This window comes from Euwallacea fornicatus, chromosome 5 (assembly GCF_040115645.1).
Source record: "Euwallacea fornicatus isolate EFF26 chromosome 5, ASM4011564v1, whole genome shotgun sequence".
Taxonomy (NCBI): Eukaryota; Metazoa; Arthropoda; class Insecta; order Coleoptera; family Curculionidae; genus Euwallacea; species Euwallacea fornicatus.
In genome coordinates, this window is record NC_089545.1 from 4,935,139 (window position 1) to 4,956,232 (window position 21,094).

At 36.6% G+C, this 21,094-nt stretch overlaps 1 protein-coding gene across 1 annotated transcript; it reads left to right on the forward strand.

Annotated features, from left to right (window-relative positions):
* Window positions 1–376: 376 nt before the first annotated feature.
* On the forward strand, window positions 377–19,867 carry Wnt6 (Wnt oncogene analog 6). Its single transcript, XM_066282247.1, has 5 exons — window positions 377–579; window positions 16,111–16,334; window positions 18,352–18,472; window positions 18,953–19,130; window positions 19,296–19,867. The coding sequence occupies exons 1-5, from the start codon at window positions 530–532 to the stop codon at window positions 19,755–19,757; spliced, it is 1,035 nt and encodes a 344-aa protein (XP_066138344.1). The 5' UTR covers window positions 377–529; the 3' UTR covers window positions 19,758–19,867.
* Window positions 19,868–21,094: the final 1,227 nt, after the last annotated feature.

Consider the following 21,094-nt stretch of genomic DNA (forward strand, 5'->3'; position numbering starts at 1 on the left):
CACTTGGTTCCCACGCCGCACCCTATATCTGCCATTGGCCAAATGGAGATTGTGATTTTTTTTCATAACGGTGTTAGATATTCGTGACCTAAGGGGAAAGAAAGCTTGTCAGATATGAACAAACAATTCCAGATCGGCATCTGAACGATCGTTTCTTCTACGTAAGAGCACCCCCATGTTTATGTTCCTTTGATCATCAAATCATTCTTTGCAAGACGTCTTAAACAGTACCAGGCACCCGTTAATCGAAAGTTATGTTTCATGTCTCATTTACACAAGTGGGAGCGCAAAAATTGCTTCCCCAAGATCATTCCCGAGCACCTGACGGCGCTGCCGTGCTCAGTAATTGGCGGCGCGGCGTCTTAAGCACCCTAAAGTCGTTCTGACTCCGAAAATCGGCGCAAGCGTTCGTTATAGAGTTTTAGTCCTCGGCGAGACAGTTGCTGTTCGTTTCATTGTGCTCGTGGTATCACCGCTTACGTTTGTCCCGGCGCGTGCAGTGATGGGGCACGCGGCAAAGTGAGATGCGATGCGCGCGGTCCTCGTGCCCGTCTGTCTGCTGCTCATTTCCACCTCCTGGTAAGTATTTACACCCCTTTCTACCCACATCCCCTTGGGTACCAATTTGGTACCGGCACCACCACAATCAACAAACCGGTTGGGGATTTGAATAATGCTCAATCTCTGGGAACGTGGGTCGAGTTTAATGGGGTAATGAGCGTATGTTGGCCAAGAAGAATATTTGCCGTCATTTTTGCGAAATTGTATTGACAAAGTAGGTAATTTGCTAATTAAGTCGCATGAAAAATATCTCGTATATAAAGTGTAGTCAAGATAAGGTATGGGGATCTGATAAACAGTAATTGCATACAAATTTGGTTAAATTGAGGAAAAATTGCGCATCCAATAGGGTGATTTCACGGTGCAAACGGACCTACGAAATTATTTTCGGTTTTCATTTATTTCGGAAAAATCGAATTTTTCTAATTAAAAATGTTTTCTCCGAGTAAACGTAAGGGATAAATAGAAACTAAAATCACTTTGCCATTGCAATGTTTTGTAAGTTTCAACAAAACGGTTCTAGTTTCATTGTATCACATCTCGTTTGTCGAAAACGAGCATCGGCCTCTTTATTCTAAATACGGCTCTGGCGCATTTAGTAATTTACACAATATTTTCATTTTTAAAAATGTTTCATTATTTTTGTAAAAGAAACAGAGGAAGTTTTGATAAAATTATAAGGCTCAACAAGTATGTTATACGCCGCTGAAGTTTTGTCCATAGTTGCTTCGGATGGTTGGCACGTTCAAGTAGGGCAAAATGGTTTTAAAGTTTGGAGGATAATAATTTTTTACAAGCTATATTGATATGATATAGGGTGAACTGGTATAAAAATGAAACAAATTTAAAAAATTGGCGATTTTTTTTTATAAGAAAAGTTTATGGTAAACCCTCCAACTCTTTTCTAAATGCATTTACTATGAATTTCAACATGTTCATACACAAAAAAAAAACGAAACTGTGGAACAATTTTTTTCTGGGCAAACATAGTAGCATCTCATTTCCATGTCGCAGGAAATTTATCTGATAAATATTCCTACATAACTCTGGGGTTATACGTCATCCTATTGAAGTCAACAGTTATGTGGTAAAGACACCGGGATATTATTTAAAACTTCCTCCAAATCTCTTTCAAACAAAATAGTTATAAAAAAAGATAAATTATTCGATTTTCTAATATTTCAATCCACATTCTCAAGTCAAACCGTTATTGGTCATGCGCAATCCTGCAGCCATGGAGATTTCTCCAGGACTAGTAATAGGCATTTCTTCTACAGAAAATTCCATTGTTTATCTATCGACTTATTTGATGAAATCATTTTATGTAGAAAACTTTCATCATCCACATAATTGTGTGTAGCAATGAAGAAATGTTGTTTGCCTTTCGTCATTAGATGATCGGAGTGCGTAACAAATTCAAATGTTAAAAACGATCAATTTGCTATGGCCGTTTTCGGAACAAAAAGTTGTTAATTATTCTCAACAAACGAAATGTCTTAAAATAAAGTCAAGATGGTCATGTTGAGGCTTATAATAAATGGAAATGGAAAAATTGGTTTAATTTTCACGTACCTCTTTCCATAATTCGGGAGAATTTTTTGAAATTTGAATATTTCTGTTTTTCCAAAATAAAAAGAATTCAATTATTATTAGATCTGTTGATACAATCAAACTAGTCCCTCGAACGTGCGACTTTTCCCCCATAAAACAAAACCTGTATTTATTACCGTTTACGAGTTTCCCACGCGGGACATTCCTAACTTGGACACACTGTATGTATAAATAATATGAAACAGAGATTTAACAACTCTCTAATCTAAATCTACCAGACACTTAACTTAAGCCAGATTCGCTATGTTTACGCAAACGCTGATTTTTATGTTGCAGTGACAAATTACCGGGTATTATCTAATTATTTTATCGAAAACTGAGAAACATCAATCAATTTTTTGCCAAGAGATTTTTTTTTCATGGACGTAGAGCTTATACCAACCAATAAGGCTGATGAATCTTGCTAAATTTCAGTTTGTCGTGATTATCGGATCTTCCATTCTTTACAATTTTCCGACCAAATCGTTAGAATAATATAGGCATTGTTGCATATAAGAAGGATCGAAATAGTATTTTTCATCTCGACTAGCAACTAAGAAGAAACTTAATGATTTTACAAAGGATCCCTCATAATCTCCTTTCAGCTCTCGCATGAGGGCTTTTGAGAACGCGATATTTGTGGTCCTTACCACAAATCGGGCTTAGTAGAATTTACTTTTATTTTCAGTGTTTGTTGACGACATTTTTCTAGGGAATTCCGACTTCTGTTGTCGCTTAAACAAACGTATTACGATTACGAATTTAAATAGAAAGAACATTGGAGATGGCATCCGTAGCTGAGTTAGGTACACTTCACAAGTCCAAGCAAATTGAGACCGTTTTAGCTATTTTAAAAATTCCTTTTGGATATTGGACTACCACACTAGAATTTGTTTTCAGTATTTCCTCCTCTAAAGCTAAATCAGTTTAAGACATGCAGACGAATTTCGCATTAATTTTATGGTGTAAAAACTTCTCTTTCTGGCAAATTTAAAACAAAATTTGATCAATTTGAATGGCAAACCACTTTCGACAAATCATTCAGAATATTTTATTGTCAATTACGTATGTAAACAATAGAGAATTTCACCGGGAAAAATTGCCTATTTTTAGATTCACTATAAATTACAAGAGTATGTGCTTACTTAACACAATTGAAACATTTCAGGAATCTTAACAGCTATTACTTAACATCAAATGTCTCTCAACACAGGTTTGGGAACTATTAAAAGCCTATCACTCCTAATAATACTACAAGTATTAGACGAGTGTTCCCACCTTGTTTTGTTTACAATACAACAAAAAATTCTATTGGAAATTTATGCAGAAATAAACTCCGTAATTTATTAATTAACCGTGAAATTGTTATACTCGTAATGTTTGGTAGAGTACCGGGTATTTCACAACCAATACGACAATTTAATTGACCATTTCTAAGCAGTATTTAACTAAATATGAAAGGGCAGACAATTTTAGTTTTGTGGGGGTCAGCCAAATGGCAATCGCTGACAAACAACAATAAATAGTTGCTAAATCTAGGTGTCTGTTATATGAAGTGCGAACATAGTTGAATGTTGTTGCAATTTGGGTCTATATCCAACGCGAATAAATTGAAAGGAATATTTTTAACTCAGAACGTTATTATTAATTGGCATAGTTCTAACGATATTTAATAGGTTATTAATACATTGTTGTGAATGATAGAGGAGATTTTTAACCGGCTCGAGGCACGAGGTACTACCCTCCCTTCCTCAAATTACTGCTTTATCCTCATTTAATCGCATAAAAGAAACGAGGAAAGAACACAGTAATTTGAGGTATCAGACGCCTAACAATCGCTTGCTGGAACCTCATTGTCTGTCTAAATTGTTATTTAAAGAGATGCTATTCCTAAGTCGGTAATTAATATTAACATGAGTGCAGTGTATATTTAAATACTCATAATTATTTATTTTTTAACGCGATGGTAAAGTTTATATTTCGTGGTAAATGGATTCAAAACACCACACTCGACAACAAATGTTACATATGAAGGTATTGTATTTGAAGCACTCGGATTGATGTTGAGAAATTGACGTTTTTATTCTATAAAGCACAAATATATATATATATATATATATATATATATATATATATATATATATATATATATATATATATATATATATATATATATATATTTTATAGTTTATATTATGGCTCAAAAATGCTCTGTTTAAAACTAGAAACACAGTGAAACATCCCCATATAGCGGTAAAGAGAGTGGCAATAACGTTTTCTCTTGCATGTACATAGTATGTTCCAAATTAACACGAGGTACCGGCATCTTGCTATAGCACGTGAGCTATGCAATCCATTTCAGAAGCATCTGAGGCCTTTGCTGATGAGAGATTTATACCCTATTTTCGAACATTGATGTGATTTTTTTTATTATAGTTTTCAAGAAATCTCAATTTTATGCTCATGTAGGAAATTTATTAAAAAATGCTATTTGGTAAGTTAAAAATGACCGTTGGATATATACACTGCGTACGAAAAGTCCAGCAACCCTGAAGTATCTCGAAAAATACGCAGTTTATTTGAAAATGTCTTGTGTAAAAAATGAAGAAGTTTAAAAATTCCGCCAAACTACGATATTCAGAAATATACAAAGGACGTCACAAAGTAGCAGTTAATTGACGTTATGTTAGTTCTTATGGAATGGCAAACTTTCTATGACATTTTCTAATTCAACCTCGCAATCACAAAACATTTCGTGTATAACATGCCCCGAGACCAACTCTAGTGATTCAGCAGCTGTTGCAGAACGAAAGGAATAAGGAAACAAAATTATTCTTATGGAAATGAATTTATTTTTATTGAGTGCTCAAAATGTGCCTCCTGAACTGCTTGACAATGAGCTAAATTGTAATAGAATTTCTCACTGACATGTCCCAGCATTTCAGCCGTAATGAGACGGCATTCGTCTGTAATTATTCTTCAAAACTCGTTTAAATCTGCCGGTTTCGTGACATACGCCTTACTTTTTAAGTGGCCCCAAAGAGAATAGTCAAGGAGCGTCAAGTCCTATGATCTAGGGAGCCAAACTGTTTCACCTTTACATCCTACCCAAACTGCATAATAAGCAAGCTGATTACTAGATAGATTAGACACAAAAAAAGAACAAGCCACTATCATCCTTAGAATGGCATGCCAGATCATCAGATTTGTCGCATCTGAACATTTTGAACACTTAATCCAATAAAACTAAGTTTGTTTGGTTTTCTTCATACCTGCAGTCACTGCTGAACCGCTAGCGTCAGCTTCAGAACATATTATATGAAATCTGTACAGAATGCGAGGGTGAATTAGAAAATATCATAGAGTCTGCCGTTTCATAGGAAAAAATGCAACTTCAGTTCACTGCTTCTTTGTGACGCACCTCTTGCGTGTCCGAATACCACAAAGTCGTGATATTTTCGAGCTAATTCAAATTTTATATATGGCTAATATATTGTATGTTTTTTGAGATAATTGAGATAATTTCCTGACTTTTCGTACGCACTGTATATAGATGCATGTATGGTAATCTGAAATGTTTGACATGTTGGCACGCGTGTTGAGCTTAACCAAATTCAACGAAAAATTTTCAAACGTATTCAGAGTAGAAAAATCTTTCTTCGGAGGCCTAACGGCACAATCTTATCGTTATAAAAAAATGATTATGACGTTACAACTTTGACAAGTCACGAAAATGATGGTAAGTATCGTCAACGGTTAAACTTCTGACGAGTTCAACGTTGGTTTGACATGAACGAATTATTAAAAAATCATGCAAATTTTTCTTCTATCGGTTTGAGTGAAGAAACACGTTTCCTCTAATTTTGTACGATCACCAAGGTCCGAGATGCTACCCACGCTCTTCCGTATTTGTATACTTGTTAGTGAAATAATAAATTGAAGACTCAAGATGTTTGTCTTGATATTCAAGGAGCTTTTAGGTAATTATCTTGTCCACCAATGATTTGTTCGTATTCGCATTATGTGCCAGTCAAGTTAGGTCGTGTTAGTTTTCCGTCCAGTCGTTTATTTAGCCATACTTAAGGTAAATATTATGAATAAAGCACTTGTATACAGCACCACCCCGACATTCATCTGAAGCATCCTTGGGAATATGAAAATTCCATCCTACTAAGCTAAATTCATTGTTTCGTGTAACGGTAAACTCGGTAGGTAATGTGAGCATGTTTATTAGCTTAATAAACAAAAAGGCACACAACTGTCTAAACACCTTTTCGGTTGTAGATATTAATTAAAATGTCGAGCAGCTTTAACACAATGAGGTGTGAGACAGGTGAAAAATGCTCTTGATAACTGATAACATGGTATTTGAGAACAGGGGTGCTACACGAAGTATTACGCGTATAGCAACAATTCAGCATTGGTTTACGATAAATGCATTTCCAGAACAAACATAACTAATAGCAATCAATAAAATTAATTATTCTGTCCTGACCCCAGTTTCCCAGAGACCATAGCTAGAACACCAGCGTACAAACCTCCCATGTTCCACATTAAAAACGTTAAAGGCTGATTTATTTGGAACGGTAACCCATGTTCATTTATTAGCTTTACGATCATGCAAAACTAATTAGTCGGTCCTTTTGTTTAATTAATCGAATTCAGTGCCACTCATCTAAGGACTCGCACCAAGAGCATGTAAACCGACTATGAATTATAGCATCGACTGAAGTTATGTGTTGGGTATTTTCAGATAACTGACCTACATAATTAAACTTCTTTGATCGGGCCTGCTCCTTTAAATATACTTTAGTAAACGCATCATTAGGTGAATAATTGAATATTTGTAAAATAATGGACGATAATACAGCGTTGGTGAAAGGTTTTCGAAAATTAAGTTCATGGACTTTGTTTAATTTGAGCTTTTATAATGACCCACACAAACGAGACATATTTTGTTTCTGAATATTTTCGGCGATTGCACAACATCATGTACAGAGTCATTTCGCGCTGCCATTCAAAACTAAAAAAAAATGCAAGAAAGAGTTAGTAAAAATTATAAAGTGAAGTTTGCAAGCCAGTTTTATTTTGCGTATCTTCAGAAATCTTCTAAGTTTAGTGGACCCTAGCAACCACCTCATTTTCTGGAATGCGGTTCTAATTTGGTCACCATGGATTTTTCAAAAGGACGAAGGCTCGTACGTATAAACGTTCAAATTTCACGGTTCTACTGCCTCCTGCGTTCATAATTACGCCTTCAATTACCTTGGACAACATGCGGTACTGCTCGTGGGTTATCGTAGTCCATAGATCCAGCCATTGGAACTGGAAACTAATCAGTTTTCGTATGTGAGTAGAAGTCGCTACGAAAGTACTACGCGCAAGAAGCTCATAGGTTGTAAACCCGAACGTCATGGTATGTCTAAGCACGCGTCTATTTTTTTTTCTACGACAAAATACGCGTTTTGGCAAATATCCGTTTTAAATCATAATTTAAACGGGCAATTTTAAAAACTTCATGATCTTTAAAAAGTTTAATGGACTTTTGAATGTTTTGTCAATTTAAAAATTTCGTTAGTTTTTGAAAATTTCAGCAGTATTAAAGCTATTTTTTTAACCGACTTGTAGATGTAACTTTTAACTTCATGTTCCGTAAATTCATAAAATTGCTGCAGGAAGTAGCTTTCAACAAAAGCTAATTTTACAGTGACCTAATAAAAACTGCTCACTCCCAGTTCACTTAGAGCAGGTGGTTTGGGGTGAAAATAACGTAAAAATGTGTTACTATGTAAAATTACATGCAACTATCCTATAGCGGCTAACCGGGCTATACGGCTAAGAGCCGATTCTTCGATGGCCAGTTAGAGAGCGACGGCTATCAGATAACAACTAACTTGCAGATCAAGTGTTTTTTAAACTGAAGTTAAAGCTGAAAAATTGGAGCAAGAAGAGCTTTTTGAAATACCTCCGCAATGAAGAGAGATACGTTGCCTGATTGTGACCCTTGCCTGAAGTCACTCCACGTGCAGTTCAGCAGAGCACTGAAGAACCGGTCCTAAGGGTCAAGTCATTAATGTAATGTTAATTGCAAATTGGTTTCCATAGAAACGTTGAAATAGAGACTTAATACTGCTCAGATTCTATATTTTTATGGAAACGAATTGTTACGTCTCACAGCACATTGATAATTTAGCCCTTAGGGCTAGTGTCCATGGAAACCAAAAATCTCATCAATACTTCAACGAAATATAATCTTAGCTGCGAAGATCGGGAGTGTTTCCGTGCTAGATGTAGAAAGGATTTTTTAGGAGCAGTTTTTAATTTTTACACGCTTTAGCGAAGAACTTAATTTTTTTTTTTTTTTTTTTTTTTTTTAATTTTGATGGATGAGTGGGGTTGGTTTTGAGTGGTGGAAACAAATTAGAGTCCCATTCTCTTTAATGAGCAATTTAGTACATTTTTGGGCACGATTCCACAAAACAAGTGTTTTACGTCAGCCACACGTACACCATATAAATATTGTGTATACCTACCAAACGTTTACGGCCCCGTAAGCACAAAAACAAATACATCTTAAGTGCGATAGTTTACATTATCAAAACATCGTAAATTTGAAGAAGACCCAAATGGCTCGTACTTGTGATGAAAATTTATACCACTGATTTCGTCAAGATCGGATATTTTGACAGGTTTTGTATACGATATGGAGTAATTTTTATATATTTCTTAACTGTATGTTTGGCATTAAGATGTGGGCTGTGACGCAGTGAGTTCAGTGCTTGTTTGTCTATTTGCTTAAACATCGAATATGATGGGTATTAAAAATGGAAAAGAGCCGGTGTCGAACGAGCGCAGGATGGAGGGATGATAATGCTTAATTACCGTCACTTGGGAGCCAAATTGGAATTAATTAGCCTAAGCGGGAGTCTTGCTAGACCCGGTTTACTTGGAGAAAATGCATCGGCACCTGTACCGGAGCAGTGCAACAGGGAAAAAGTAAATGAAAACAAGTAAGTATTCTCTTATGAATAAACATGAATCGAGCCTCGGCCAGATGTGAGCAAGAAACTACAATAAATTATTAGATAATGCTTCTCGGGAACTGTGTACAAATTAATTAACATAAACAATCGTTTAATTAAATGGTAATTAAATGTCGTTTTAAAAATCCCGGTAATCGACTGTCAATCAGTTAAGTGGCATAAATTACATAAATTATATTTCAGCACAGTGGGTTGTGGAACGTGTTGTTGAGTAACGCAATTTATGTTTGGTATTTCTCGTCGAGTAACGAAAGTACGTCTTTAGTATTTCTAGTTAATTTTATAGCTTTATTATTCTACACTGTGCAATAAGTATTTATTGTTTTTCTGGTTTCACATTAAGTCACATTTGGCATCCAAAGCTTATCGATCAGCGTCAAAACCGAAATCGGACATCTCTGCGGGCTTTGACTAGGAGCAGCGGTAGGGAGGTTACAGTGGTCTCTGCGGGCAATTGTGTCCCATGGGATTGGTTGTGATTAAACGATATTTGCCACCTGTGCCGCGGAACAACCGAATGAATTTTACATGAAGTGTCTCGTATGTACAAAACGGCAGAAAGTACTGAATTTCCATTTATAATCCAAGATCGGCCTCATTCAGCAGACGTAACAGTTTTGCAACAGTTCGGAGCAAAAGTGACATCGGCTTTCATGCAATTCTCTTCGAAAGGTAACGTGTCAATCAGTAGAAATTCCAACAGTTGCACAACTGTTGACTGCTCCGAACTCGCCCGTTGAAGTGGGGAGCGTCTACATCAGAAACTTTCGAACGAAACGCTAGTTCAGGATTACGAAGTGGTTGCTCGCTTAACGAAAAAAGGAAAAACTTCTGAGCAAAGGTAGATGAATGTGGAAGGAGCTAGTTCGCGTGGCTCGCGAGCCCTTTTACCTGCCTTCAGGAATTGATTTGGTCACGTGACATCTCAGAAATATCTGTTGAAATATTAACATTTCAAAAGCGTTTTTTTTTTTCGTTGTTCGGCAGAGCTGAAGCTGCTGGAGGCCGATCAAAAATGGGCCAAATTCATTCAGTTTTACGTACCTTAGAGCTTCGTGTTTCATTCATATTTACACCTATCTATTACACCGACGTGACAGAATTGAAATACTTAACCCCTAATGAGCAAGCATGTTTATTTGCTTTGTATAAACGCGATTATCGTCATGTGATAGAATTACTCTTAACGTTACTCTCCGAGAACGTCTACTTACTAAGCTAACATTGGTATAATCATAACTCGAATGGACGTTTGTAAACAAGCGGAACCGTAAGAATAGCAATCGCTCGTGGTTTCGCCGAATCAAAAATTTAATAGATGAAACTTATTATTAGATACGATAATTACAAGAATTATAATAATTGCTTATTCCCTGACCTTCCAATTTTCAGTGGTATCCATCTGAAGCGGAATTTCTCACGACCGGTCCTTATTGTATAAACGCGGCCTAAAAACAAACACACTTCTTCCACATAGATTGTGCATACAGTTCGAGTGTTTGCCGAAGATATTTTACACGAAAAACAACTTTAACTTCTTTTTATGGGGGCTTTAACGCCTTTGACAGGTGGCCGGCTGTCTGACTGGTCGCAAATGAATGAAGATGTTTCTTCATCATGCCGGTGCACCAATAGATTCCCGAAGAAGACAAAAGTGTAACTAAACCAGAGACACAAAAATTGCGCAGGAATGCGAATTGATATTGATTATAAAAGCGCCTGTAAAGGCAAATTGACTGTGAATCGATTTAACGACAGAAAATATTTACTCTTTATGGCCATCTCGAATGATTTAAGCAAATTGGTGGCAATATTTTGCGCTAATTAGCTTTGGATTACCTGTATAAATATTTTATAGACAGTTTTTTTGTTGTTATTTATTGCAGCAATTTTACAGAGCAGCTCTTAAAGAGCTTAAGTATGTTAAATGGCTTAAGCAGTCTATAATCTCGTATAATAAGAGTCCCAGCACAGGTGTTTACATTGCTCCGGTGATACTTTATTAATGTTTGGTTTTGTGTTCCTCGGCCAGTGCAATTCTCGTGCATTTTTGTTGCTTCAAGCAGCATTCTGTGTAAAAACTGAAACTGCACAATGTCTCATTAGACCATTCTTACGTGCATTCTGCTGAGTTTCCCACCTACCTGATTTACTCAAGACATGGATAACTGCACTTTTTTTTTGTTCGAGCAATTCATTCCAGTCGGTCCCTCCATAAGCTCAAAATCGAAATTATCGGAGGCTCACGTCATCAGGGAAGGATAGGTCCCTTCGGACTGGATCTAAGGAATATCTGGTCCGTGGACCAGTACATCGATTTCCGACATTTTTTTCGAGTGTTTCTTGAATCAGCGATCTAGACCAAGCTAAACAACTAAGTTGTGCTCCATCACAGCAATCAGCAAGTGAGTTTTGACGCGTGTCGTGTGTTTTCGAAATTCTTTGTGTTATAAATTTTTAATAACGATATTTATCATCGTTAGCAGTAGACAATCGTTTAAATCGTTAAAGTGAAATGGCAGTCATTAATGTCATTTGATCGTGTCATCGGTGTTAATGATAGCTACTACATAATGATATGTCTACAACACACCTCGCTATTTTGCCGTAAAATAAAGGTCATCAAATGCTCATGTAATCCATTGTTTTGGAGATTGGCATCAGAATATGTGGTGTGCTACAGGTGACTGATTAATGATTGTCTTATTAAAATTTATATCCGCTTCGAGAATCCGATGATTTTGCCTTGAAATGACGATGGTGTAACATTTGTTATTGTGAATTTTCTTTTGTGAAAATAATTATGGGTAGTTATTGCTCTCGTCATACTTAAGCCCATTTTAGGTTCCGCTGCCTCTAGAAAATTTATTAAAGACATAAATAAGTGAATATACGGGTTTTACCGTGTCAGCGAAAGCCTACTTCTTGTGAAATAGTTTTCCAAACTTGCCACAATATTTATTGGCAAAATTCTTGAGCTAGCTAGGCAGGTATGCACATGTAATAACTTTACAAGGATAACTTTTACGAGTTCTGAAAATGGGCAAGCGTACAGGCTGTCTCAGAAACAGTGAGACAAACGGGAATTGGACGTAACGGTTCAAAAAATAGAGCGAATCAACCAAACTTGCCTTATACAAATATTACTTGTTTTCGTTCGACTGTGGCCACTGTGACGTCCTGACTTAGGTCCGTCCGATTTCCTTTTCTGGAGTTTTTCGCTTTTTTACTTATTTAGCCGTTGATATTATTAATTAATGCATTTTAGTAGCATTAAACACTCAGGGTTTAACACCACGCCTTGACACCTTGTAGAACGAGAAAAGCCAAATTTGATGCTTCAAAAGGAGTCAAATTTAGTTTAACGGCTCTAATCTTTTCTCCGCTGACACGCTGCACTTATTTGAACCTGTAACGTTTCTGGAACACCCTGTGTAACCCTCGCCTACAAGATTTACTACACAGCATTTTTGAACATCCAATGATGCTACGCAATATATGAACGATTAAGTTGACAAGATAAATTATTGGGTCCAACTGATTTGTTAGTACGATGTCCAAAAATTGATTTGATACATTAAACAATTCAAAAATAGGCTTAAATGCCATATGCAAAGCTCTAAAATTGCTTATTTATGGCGGTTGCTCGTTGAAAGTGTCGTGCCGGAGTGAAGGATATGGCCGTTTTATAATGGTTATGTATGGTCTGTGTTGTGTTAATCATTTTGCAGACAAGTTCAGTCCACACTAAAGTATCGTAAAGTAATTTATGGGTGTGCTATTAAAGACAGCCTGCGTGAAATTCGAAATAAATTTTTTCGCATTTTAGACCAGAAAGTTCCGCAAATGTATTTAGATATACACATGTTTTACCGAATTGTGTTTGGAAAAAATACGGTAAGGCGGTGTTGGAAGGGTCTCAATTGCTCTCCTCGCAAATCGGAGGTGCATTTTCAACCAGCTATCCATAGACGTCCTAATTTTATTAAGGCTTCGATTTTTCACCAATAAAAAAAATATTTCTTTTCTGTTGTCTACTGCCAAGAAGGCACTTGTCCAACACTGTTTTCACAGCTTCGCCGTCGAACCGACATGTTTGACATAACATGTCAACTAGTGCTTAATTTACGTTGAGCAGAGCCCTGATTTATTCGAGAAAATGACTCGTCGAGTGATTGAATGTAAGGAAGTGCATGTGATTAAGGTTAGAATGAAGTTCTTACTTGGTTGCCACACAAAATTTTACGTTGCCTTTATTAGAGAACCTTCGTAATCTTATGTTTTGTACACGAATATAACGTGTTTGTCACCGGTGTTTTACCGAACCTGTGGATTTCTTTATCTCTTCACAATTTTTCCCGAATAGGTAGAAACAAACGGTGGCGCAAAAAGCGTGCCCCCTTTTCACCCCCTAACTGCAAAAATACGTAGCAAGATATTTACTACGTTTTTCTTGTAAAACGAGAGGACGCACTCAGGTTTGTTATGCATTGCATTCAACTTGAATACTCTAACGTATGTATATCATGAATTGTAAATTACACACATACTACATTCCAGGCGAGGCCTCACAAGCGTCGCGACATAACGTCTTCATAACGCGATTGCCCGTTTTGACGTCACTCCTTTTTACTTAATCAACGAAAATAAGGGGGGCGAAAAATACGGGCACACTTTTGGGCGTTAAATGGTACTTTTATGCCCTAGGGTTGACACCCCCTGGGACACGAAGGACAAGAGCAACGCAAAACAAACGCTTCCAGAAAATGGCTGCATCAACGACAAGGATGTTGGGCCTGCAGGAAAATATCTCACCAACGCCATCTACCGTGTTGTTTTTCCTACACTTCCACCAAGTCTTCGAGTGTAAGTGGCAGGACTTAGTGCACAGAGTCGAGCTATAGCTGAGACTAATTGACTGTTTAATTGACTCGAGATGAACCAGACTGACGAGATCTAATAGGATCGAAACCGGTCTTTGGGGTGATCGAGTTAATTAAACACAGAGCTGGAATGAGGCATAAAGGCGTAATGGGGCTTAATCTTCTCATATTTTTTCTGCGACTGTTTGCATTCATCTTCATTACTATAAGTCAGCTCTCCGCACGAAGTCCTACTGCGCTCGAAACTTAGCTCGAGGTACAACGAAAAGGACACGAGAGATGGCGCTTGCAGAATATATTCTTGCAGGTCCAACATACCTGCCCTTGACATTGCCGATTTCTCGCCGCACTTGACTGCACTAACCCGAGATGACTCAAATTGACGAGATCTGACATATCCAAAGACTGTTCTTGGCTCTGTTGAATACAGTTTTTATCGCTGATTCACCGTTCTGGGGTCGTCACGTCCTTATTTCCGTGCCGCCCCATAATTATGAGTTTTTCTCTTCTACAATGTGACTCTATCATATATGAAATCCCACGTTTCGACTTTCGACAATTGTCATCAACTTCAGAAGTCAGTTGAAAAAGAAAGTGACCCGCAGTCGCAGCATACCTCTTTTCGTTGATAACATTGCCTGATTATCTATAGATAATTTCTGAAGGTAACAAATAAAAATCCATCTTAAAAATAGTTTACGACGCAGCCTGTCGTAAAACGAAACAGCAGACTGGATCACGTTTTGATGGCGCGAGTGAATCTAAGCCAGAATTTACTGAGCCGAATGTTTATAAACCCAAAGCACTTAAGTATCCGTTAAGTTGGATTAGTTAATGATCTTGTTAGGATCGACATAGACTCATTACGATTTTTGTGGAAATTGGGCAAAACCCTGGCAGTAAATTATAATTCCAAAGCGCCAAATACGATCCCAAAACTTCGTAATTATTTTCTTGTATCATAAAGCAGAAATTTACACGATTATTTTATGTATCATAGAATAATACTCAAGTTTTCAGAACACACGTTTAATAGAAACAAACAAAGTAAATGTGCATGGGAAGCGCTTTGGAAAGACGTGTTCTTTTAACACCCTCCTGGAAGCGGGTGCGATTGACATGTTTGTTGAAAGAAAAGAAATTCGGGGAAAATATACAAATAGTGTTTCTTTGTTGAAAATCCAGCAGTCTGAAGCTAAAATTTACGAGCGACGCAGATCTACTTCATCATGTGAAATCCACTAGAACCTAAACGACAAATTCACTTTCACCATTCAAATTCAACGGTACCGTATCAGGTTCCGTCCGACAAAGTCGCCAATAGCTCGCCTGTTTCGTTCTTATTGGAGGCAAATTCGAAATCAATACTTCACACCTCCCGAAGGCCTTTGATAAGGAAAAGCCGCCGAACCATGTGTCCCGCCCTGCTCCCCTCATCGAACTGATGGTCATTGACCAGGAACCCGAAACTGGTACCTATTCGGTTTGAGAGAGGATGTATGGGAAACATTTTTTTTTTAGTATAGAATTCTGGTTCACATTAAGAGATTATTAAAGCAGAAGTTTGTGAATGTTTTAATGGTGAATTTTATAGGCCTCTGGTAGAACGTTTCCTTGTTAAAATCGCGGAATTATGAACTCTATTTAATTAGAAAGTAAATGTTTGGTTGGGTTCAAGTTAAAATGGTTATTTTTGGTAAAGTCGCTGCCACCTCATTGGTAAAGTTACCGCTGCCTCATTAATAATTAGAATTTGATGGTAAACTCTTTGGTGCAAGTGAATATAAGCGTGATTTGGTTGAACACGGTTTAACTTTAATTTGGCTAAACCGTCGTAACACGTTAAGTTCAAATTTAACTTGGCGACACCCGTGGAACGTGATCCCGAGCAATAGTTTTCGCCGAAGAAAATTGTAACCAAAAGGTGTCTGAAAAAATCCGTTGTACAGAGGGCTTCAATTGTGTCAATCCAGTGATGAATTTATGACATCTTTTTCAAGAACTTCCGAAAAAAATGTTTCCTTTGGTTTCAGGGCCTCCGGCAGTGACCTGATCTTTAATCCATCCCAAATGTGTAATAAAAAACATGAAAAACAGCGACTCAAATTGGTAGAACTTTGCAAGAAAAAGCATGATCTCTTCGACTTTGTCACCGATGGAGTGCGATTGGCTCAGTCGGAGTGCCAGCACCAGTTCAGGCACAGGCGCTGGAACTGCACCAGTGCGAAAAAAAGTATTAAGAAAGTTATGTTGAGAGGTAAGTACCTAGATGTATATTTTTACGGGCGTACATGAAAAATAATCTTGAAATATTCAACTCTATGCGGGAAATTCAACTGCTGTAATCTTACCAACAGAATCAACTTTGCGCACTCAATAGGAAAGACATTATTAAGGCCATTTTAATATTTGTTCGCCGGCTTTTTACTAATTAATTTTAAGGTTTATAGTTAATAGAAACAACTGTCAACGGATTTCGTCTATTAAAAAATTATACAGCGACCGACGAAAAGTGCGCATGATACTGGACTTTTTTTTTTTATTTGAATTTATCAGAAAATTTTATTCTGGATAAAAATTTGTGCATTCCTGCAAACTCAAAACGCAGTTTGCAAAATTTGAATATCGCATTTAATACGGGGGAGACTCGAAAAATATGAAAAAGGCTCATGAGTAGAGTACCGTTATTTTTAATTTTAGATTAAAAATATATTAAAGAAAGTTGTTTGGAATTAAATGATAAGTCTAACAATAAAGTTTTAAGTTTCCATTGCATAAAACAGTTTTTCGGATTTTCTTAATGATTTACTCCGTATGGAATGTACAACAAATTCATTTGATATGCCATTTTCGTTTCAGAGACGATTTAAAAATACAAATAATATTATTTGTACTCTTACATTTTATTATATTGTATTTTGTATTATTGTATTATTTTGTATTATATTGTGTTTTGATACGAAACTTGCACATTAAATAAATTTGTCTTATTTTCTCTACGGGATAAGTCTAAAAAAAAATTCAAAAAAGTGTTTTATGGAATAGAAAAAAATGAGACTACATAGATAAGATAGATGTTGCAAGCTGCGTGTTAAATGTGCAGGAATGCACAAACTTTAACCAAGAATAAAATTTTCTGGTAAATTCAAATAAAAAAACGGATATGGTGCGTAGTCTCGGCCTGTCACTGGGTATGTTATTCAAAATTTCGATTTTACATTTATACTTGTTATTTCCATGTATCGTACTTCTCTAGATATTTACTGATAAAAACGTACTATAGAAAAGTCAGGTCCGTATCACAAATATTTTCCACATTTTTGCATTTTTGTGGAAAAACAAAAAGTTACAAAATCACTCGTAAAATTACAAGTACATGTACTTACGGGGTGTTTGCTGACAGTGAGACATGTTTTTTTTTCATGTTCTGACGATTACAACACGGATTTGTCCTATCTCAACTATCATAATTAACTACCATACTTATACCTTTGAAAGATAATATCTAAAAAAAACAATTTTCAACTATAATAATTGCCCATTCAAAATTCAAGTGGCACTTGAACGGCTTTATCTAGAGCTCAGGCATTTTTTGAGGGGCCTCTTAATAACTGCTCAGACTGAAGATATCTGTTAAAGGCTGTTGACAAGTGAACATTATCTTGAATCTCTTACCTGCCAAGTTATATCTGCATGTTAATCTCTATTCGGGGTTCGGAAGTCACTTATGGCAGTTTACACCTTGTAAAGCTAATTTATTGCTTACTTTTTCTTGACAAGGATGAGTCTGATTCGTGTTTTTGTTTAGTGTAGTATTTCAAAGCTTTAGGACGATATATAATTCAATTTTAAATTAATGAATGATTTAAAATTTGCTACCAATAATGCAATCGAGGCATTAATCAAGATTAATAATATTAAAGAGAGATAATTTAAGAAGAGTTTTCATATTGTTCAATTCAAATTACCTCTCACTTCGTTAAGTCTAAATTCGTCGTTACTTAATAAATAATGTCAGATATAGTCATGTCAATGAATCTTTCGTTGAGATTTGATTCCTCAGAAGCACCTATTTTTAATATATCTTTTCCGTTGACTGCGTTCAGTGTTTCTCTGTTTGAAAAGGAAAGTCCTGTAAACCTAGGTGGGCAATTGTTTGTTGTCGAAATACAGGGTGTGAATAGGTGAAAGTGGTTTTTGAGTCAGGCCTCTATCAATCTCTACATATGTATATTATTCGTCTCCAGATATTTAGAGAGAGCATTTATTTCCAGATACTCGTGAGACTGGATTTGTGAATGCCATATTAGCAGCTGGTATTACCTTCCAAGTAACTAGGGCCTGTACAAGAGGAGAACACATTGGGTGTTCATGTGATAAAGTTAGAAATAAGAAGTAAGTAATTTCACATTTGCATAGAATATATCGATAATAGAATACTCAGATTACACGAAATGATCCAAATTTATCATCATACACAGCACATTGCGTCTAATATAACCAACTTTGAAATTCTTAAATCCCCCTTTTGATTATTTTTGATTTTCGATAAAAATTCTTTACGGAAAAGATCTAAAGAATATACAGGGTACGAAGAAAGGCTGGCAGATCGAAATTTTTTGAAATGCGTCACCTTGTATATTGTTATGAGAATTGATGGGGGTCTTCCCCATGAAATCACAAGAAATCGGTATAAATTTGAGTCAACATCCAGTCCTCGAGACTCTCGTTGTTGATGGTCCCATTTAATAATCCCAAAATACAAGTATGGGTCACTTTTGGCAGCCCTGTATATGCAATATGTAGAATTATAATTAAAAAAATTTACTGTTTTCCTCGACTTCTCACGCTTGAACTTTTATTATCTATTTACAGAAAAAGTAAGAAAAAGAAAGTGTCAAACGTGCCAGAAAATGAATGGGCATGGGCTGGCTGTGGAGAAAACATAGAATATGGAATCAAGAGGTCTAAAGACTTTCTCGATACCCGGTACAAGAAGAAGAGTGACATGAAAACTTTAGTCAAATTACACAACTATGTTGCTGGTCGATTAGTAAGTGTACCTTAATTTTAGCCTATTAGTACGCATTTGTATCTCGTCGACGAATTAAATGGTAGCCTTGCTGTGGTAACATTCACTTAACATCCGCTCGCCAATTATTGACCTAATTCTCTATAAATCTTATTGACTACACTAATCCAATTAAATCTTTTTCAGGCAATCAAAAACAACATGCACAAAGAATGCAAATGTCACGGCTTGTCCGGTTCATGCGCCCTCAAAACTTGCATAAGGAAAATGCCCACTTTTCGGGAGGTGGGTAATAGACTGAAAGAACGTTTCGATGGGGCAGCGAAAGTTATCCCGGGGAACGACGGGAAGAGCTTCATCCCAGAGGGCGCCACCATCAAGACCCCGAGCAGAACAGATTTAGTCTACTCAGAGGAATCTCCAAACTTCTGCTCTGCAAATGCCACGTTGGGAAGTTTCGGAACTTCAGGCAGGGAGTGCAATGAGACTTCTCCAGGTGAAGACGGTTGTGGAATTCTATGCTGTAACAGGGGACATCGATCTTATAGTCAGATAGAGCAGAAGAGCTGCCATTGCGAATTTCATTTCTGTTGTGACGTCAAATGTAAAACTTGTAACGAAACTGTCAGGTACAGCATTTGTCACTGAATTTGTGATCTGTGAAAGTTATTTGGACTTTTTGTATATAATTGTAATTATTTATCGTATTGTCTCTACTTGTGATTTTTCCGTTACTAATAAAAGCTTGTATATACTAATAGATTGGTTTTATTTCTCTGTTTGTCAGTGATTCAACGTAACAAATCAAATCGAGTCATAAAACATGGAGACTATCAAAACGTCTATCGTCATAAGCAAATACGAGGAAAGCTGAGCACAAGCCTTAATCCCATACTCGTTCAGGCTTTTTTCGGAATCTCAATAGCGTTAAGTAGACTATCTATCAGATAATGTAAATTCAGTCTAAAAAAGATCATATGGATAGTGAAACCCTTCTATTAAGTATTTTTTGAATTCGCAATGCTTGATTATAGCAAAAATTCGCTAATAAACATTTTAATTATGGGAAATACTATAAACAAGTTCTGAAGAGTCGGTCGATGGTTTCGTCAAATTGGGGTACATCATCACGTTCATGTTTATCAGCCGATTTTTGGTCAATAAATACGTGATTCGGTGGGACAGCTTACCTGTCCGCCGATCAAAAGTCTGTGGTTTGCGGTGACCCTAAAAGTTAAATTAGATTAGATTAGATTCCAAATGGAAGAGCCTAGAGGTGTCCGTATATCGTGATCTAACAGTTCTGTTCGTGCCAAGACGCTGGTTATTCTATAGAATTAGGACATAGAGTCTTTTTATTCATGTATAAACTGTCTTCCCTCGATATCTTCGAAAAAAACTTTTTTTACATTACCTCACGAGTCTGTTTTAATCATACCTCGTGCTTGTTATTAACAATATGTCCTAGAAGATAACAGGTGATGGTCCAGTGACAATGGGCACGTTGGTAAAGCTAAGTAAATTATTGCTTCCATAGTGGAAAATCAGCCTAAAAATCATCAAACTTTTAAAATTACAGGGTGAAAAAGGAATCACTTGGTTCTCGATCTTTACGTTTATCTTTTCTAGATAATTTTTGCTTCGGCCTATATCAGTCAACATTTTATTTAAGTGTAATTGTCAGAATGCATTTAAAGCTTAAGGCCCTAAGGGAAATTCCCAGTTATTCTTTCATTTTTGAACTTCAATCAAATTTAGCACGTTTCTTTGCTATGACAAAGTAAAAAAAACAGAATATCTCCTGGACTTTTTCTAGAAGATTAGAAAACTTGTAACCAGATATGTGAGCGTGATACTAAGCGAACCTTGTTTGTCCTCATAACGCCGGGTTGGTATCTTTCGGGATACCGACAAGCTAAACCCCTTCCCTGTCTTCACCCCGAATCCCCATCGGAGCCTCCGTTAGGCGTTACTTCGGGAGAGTT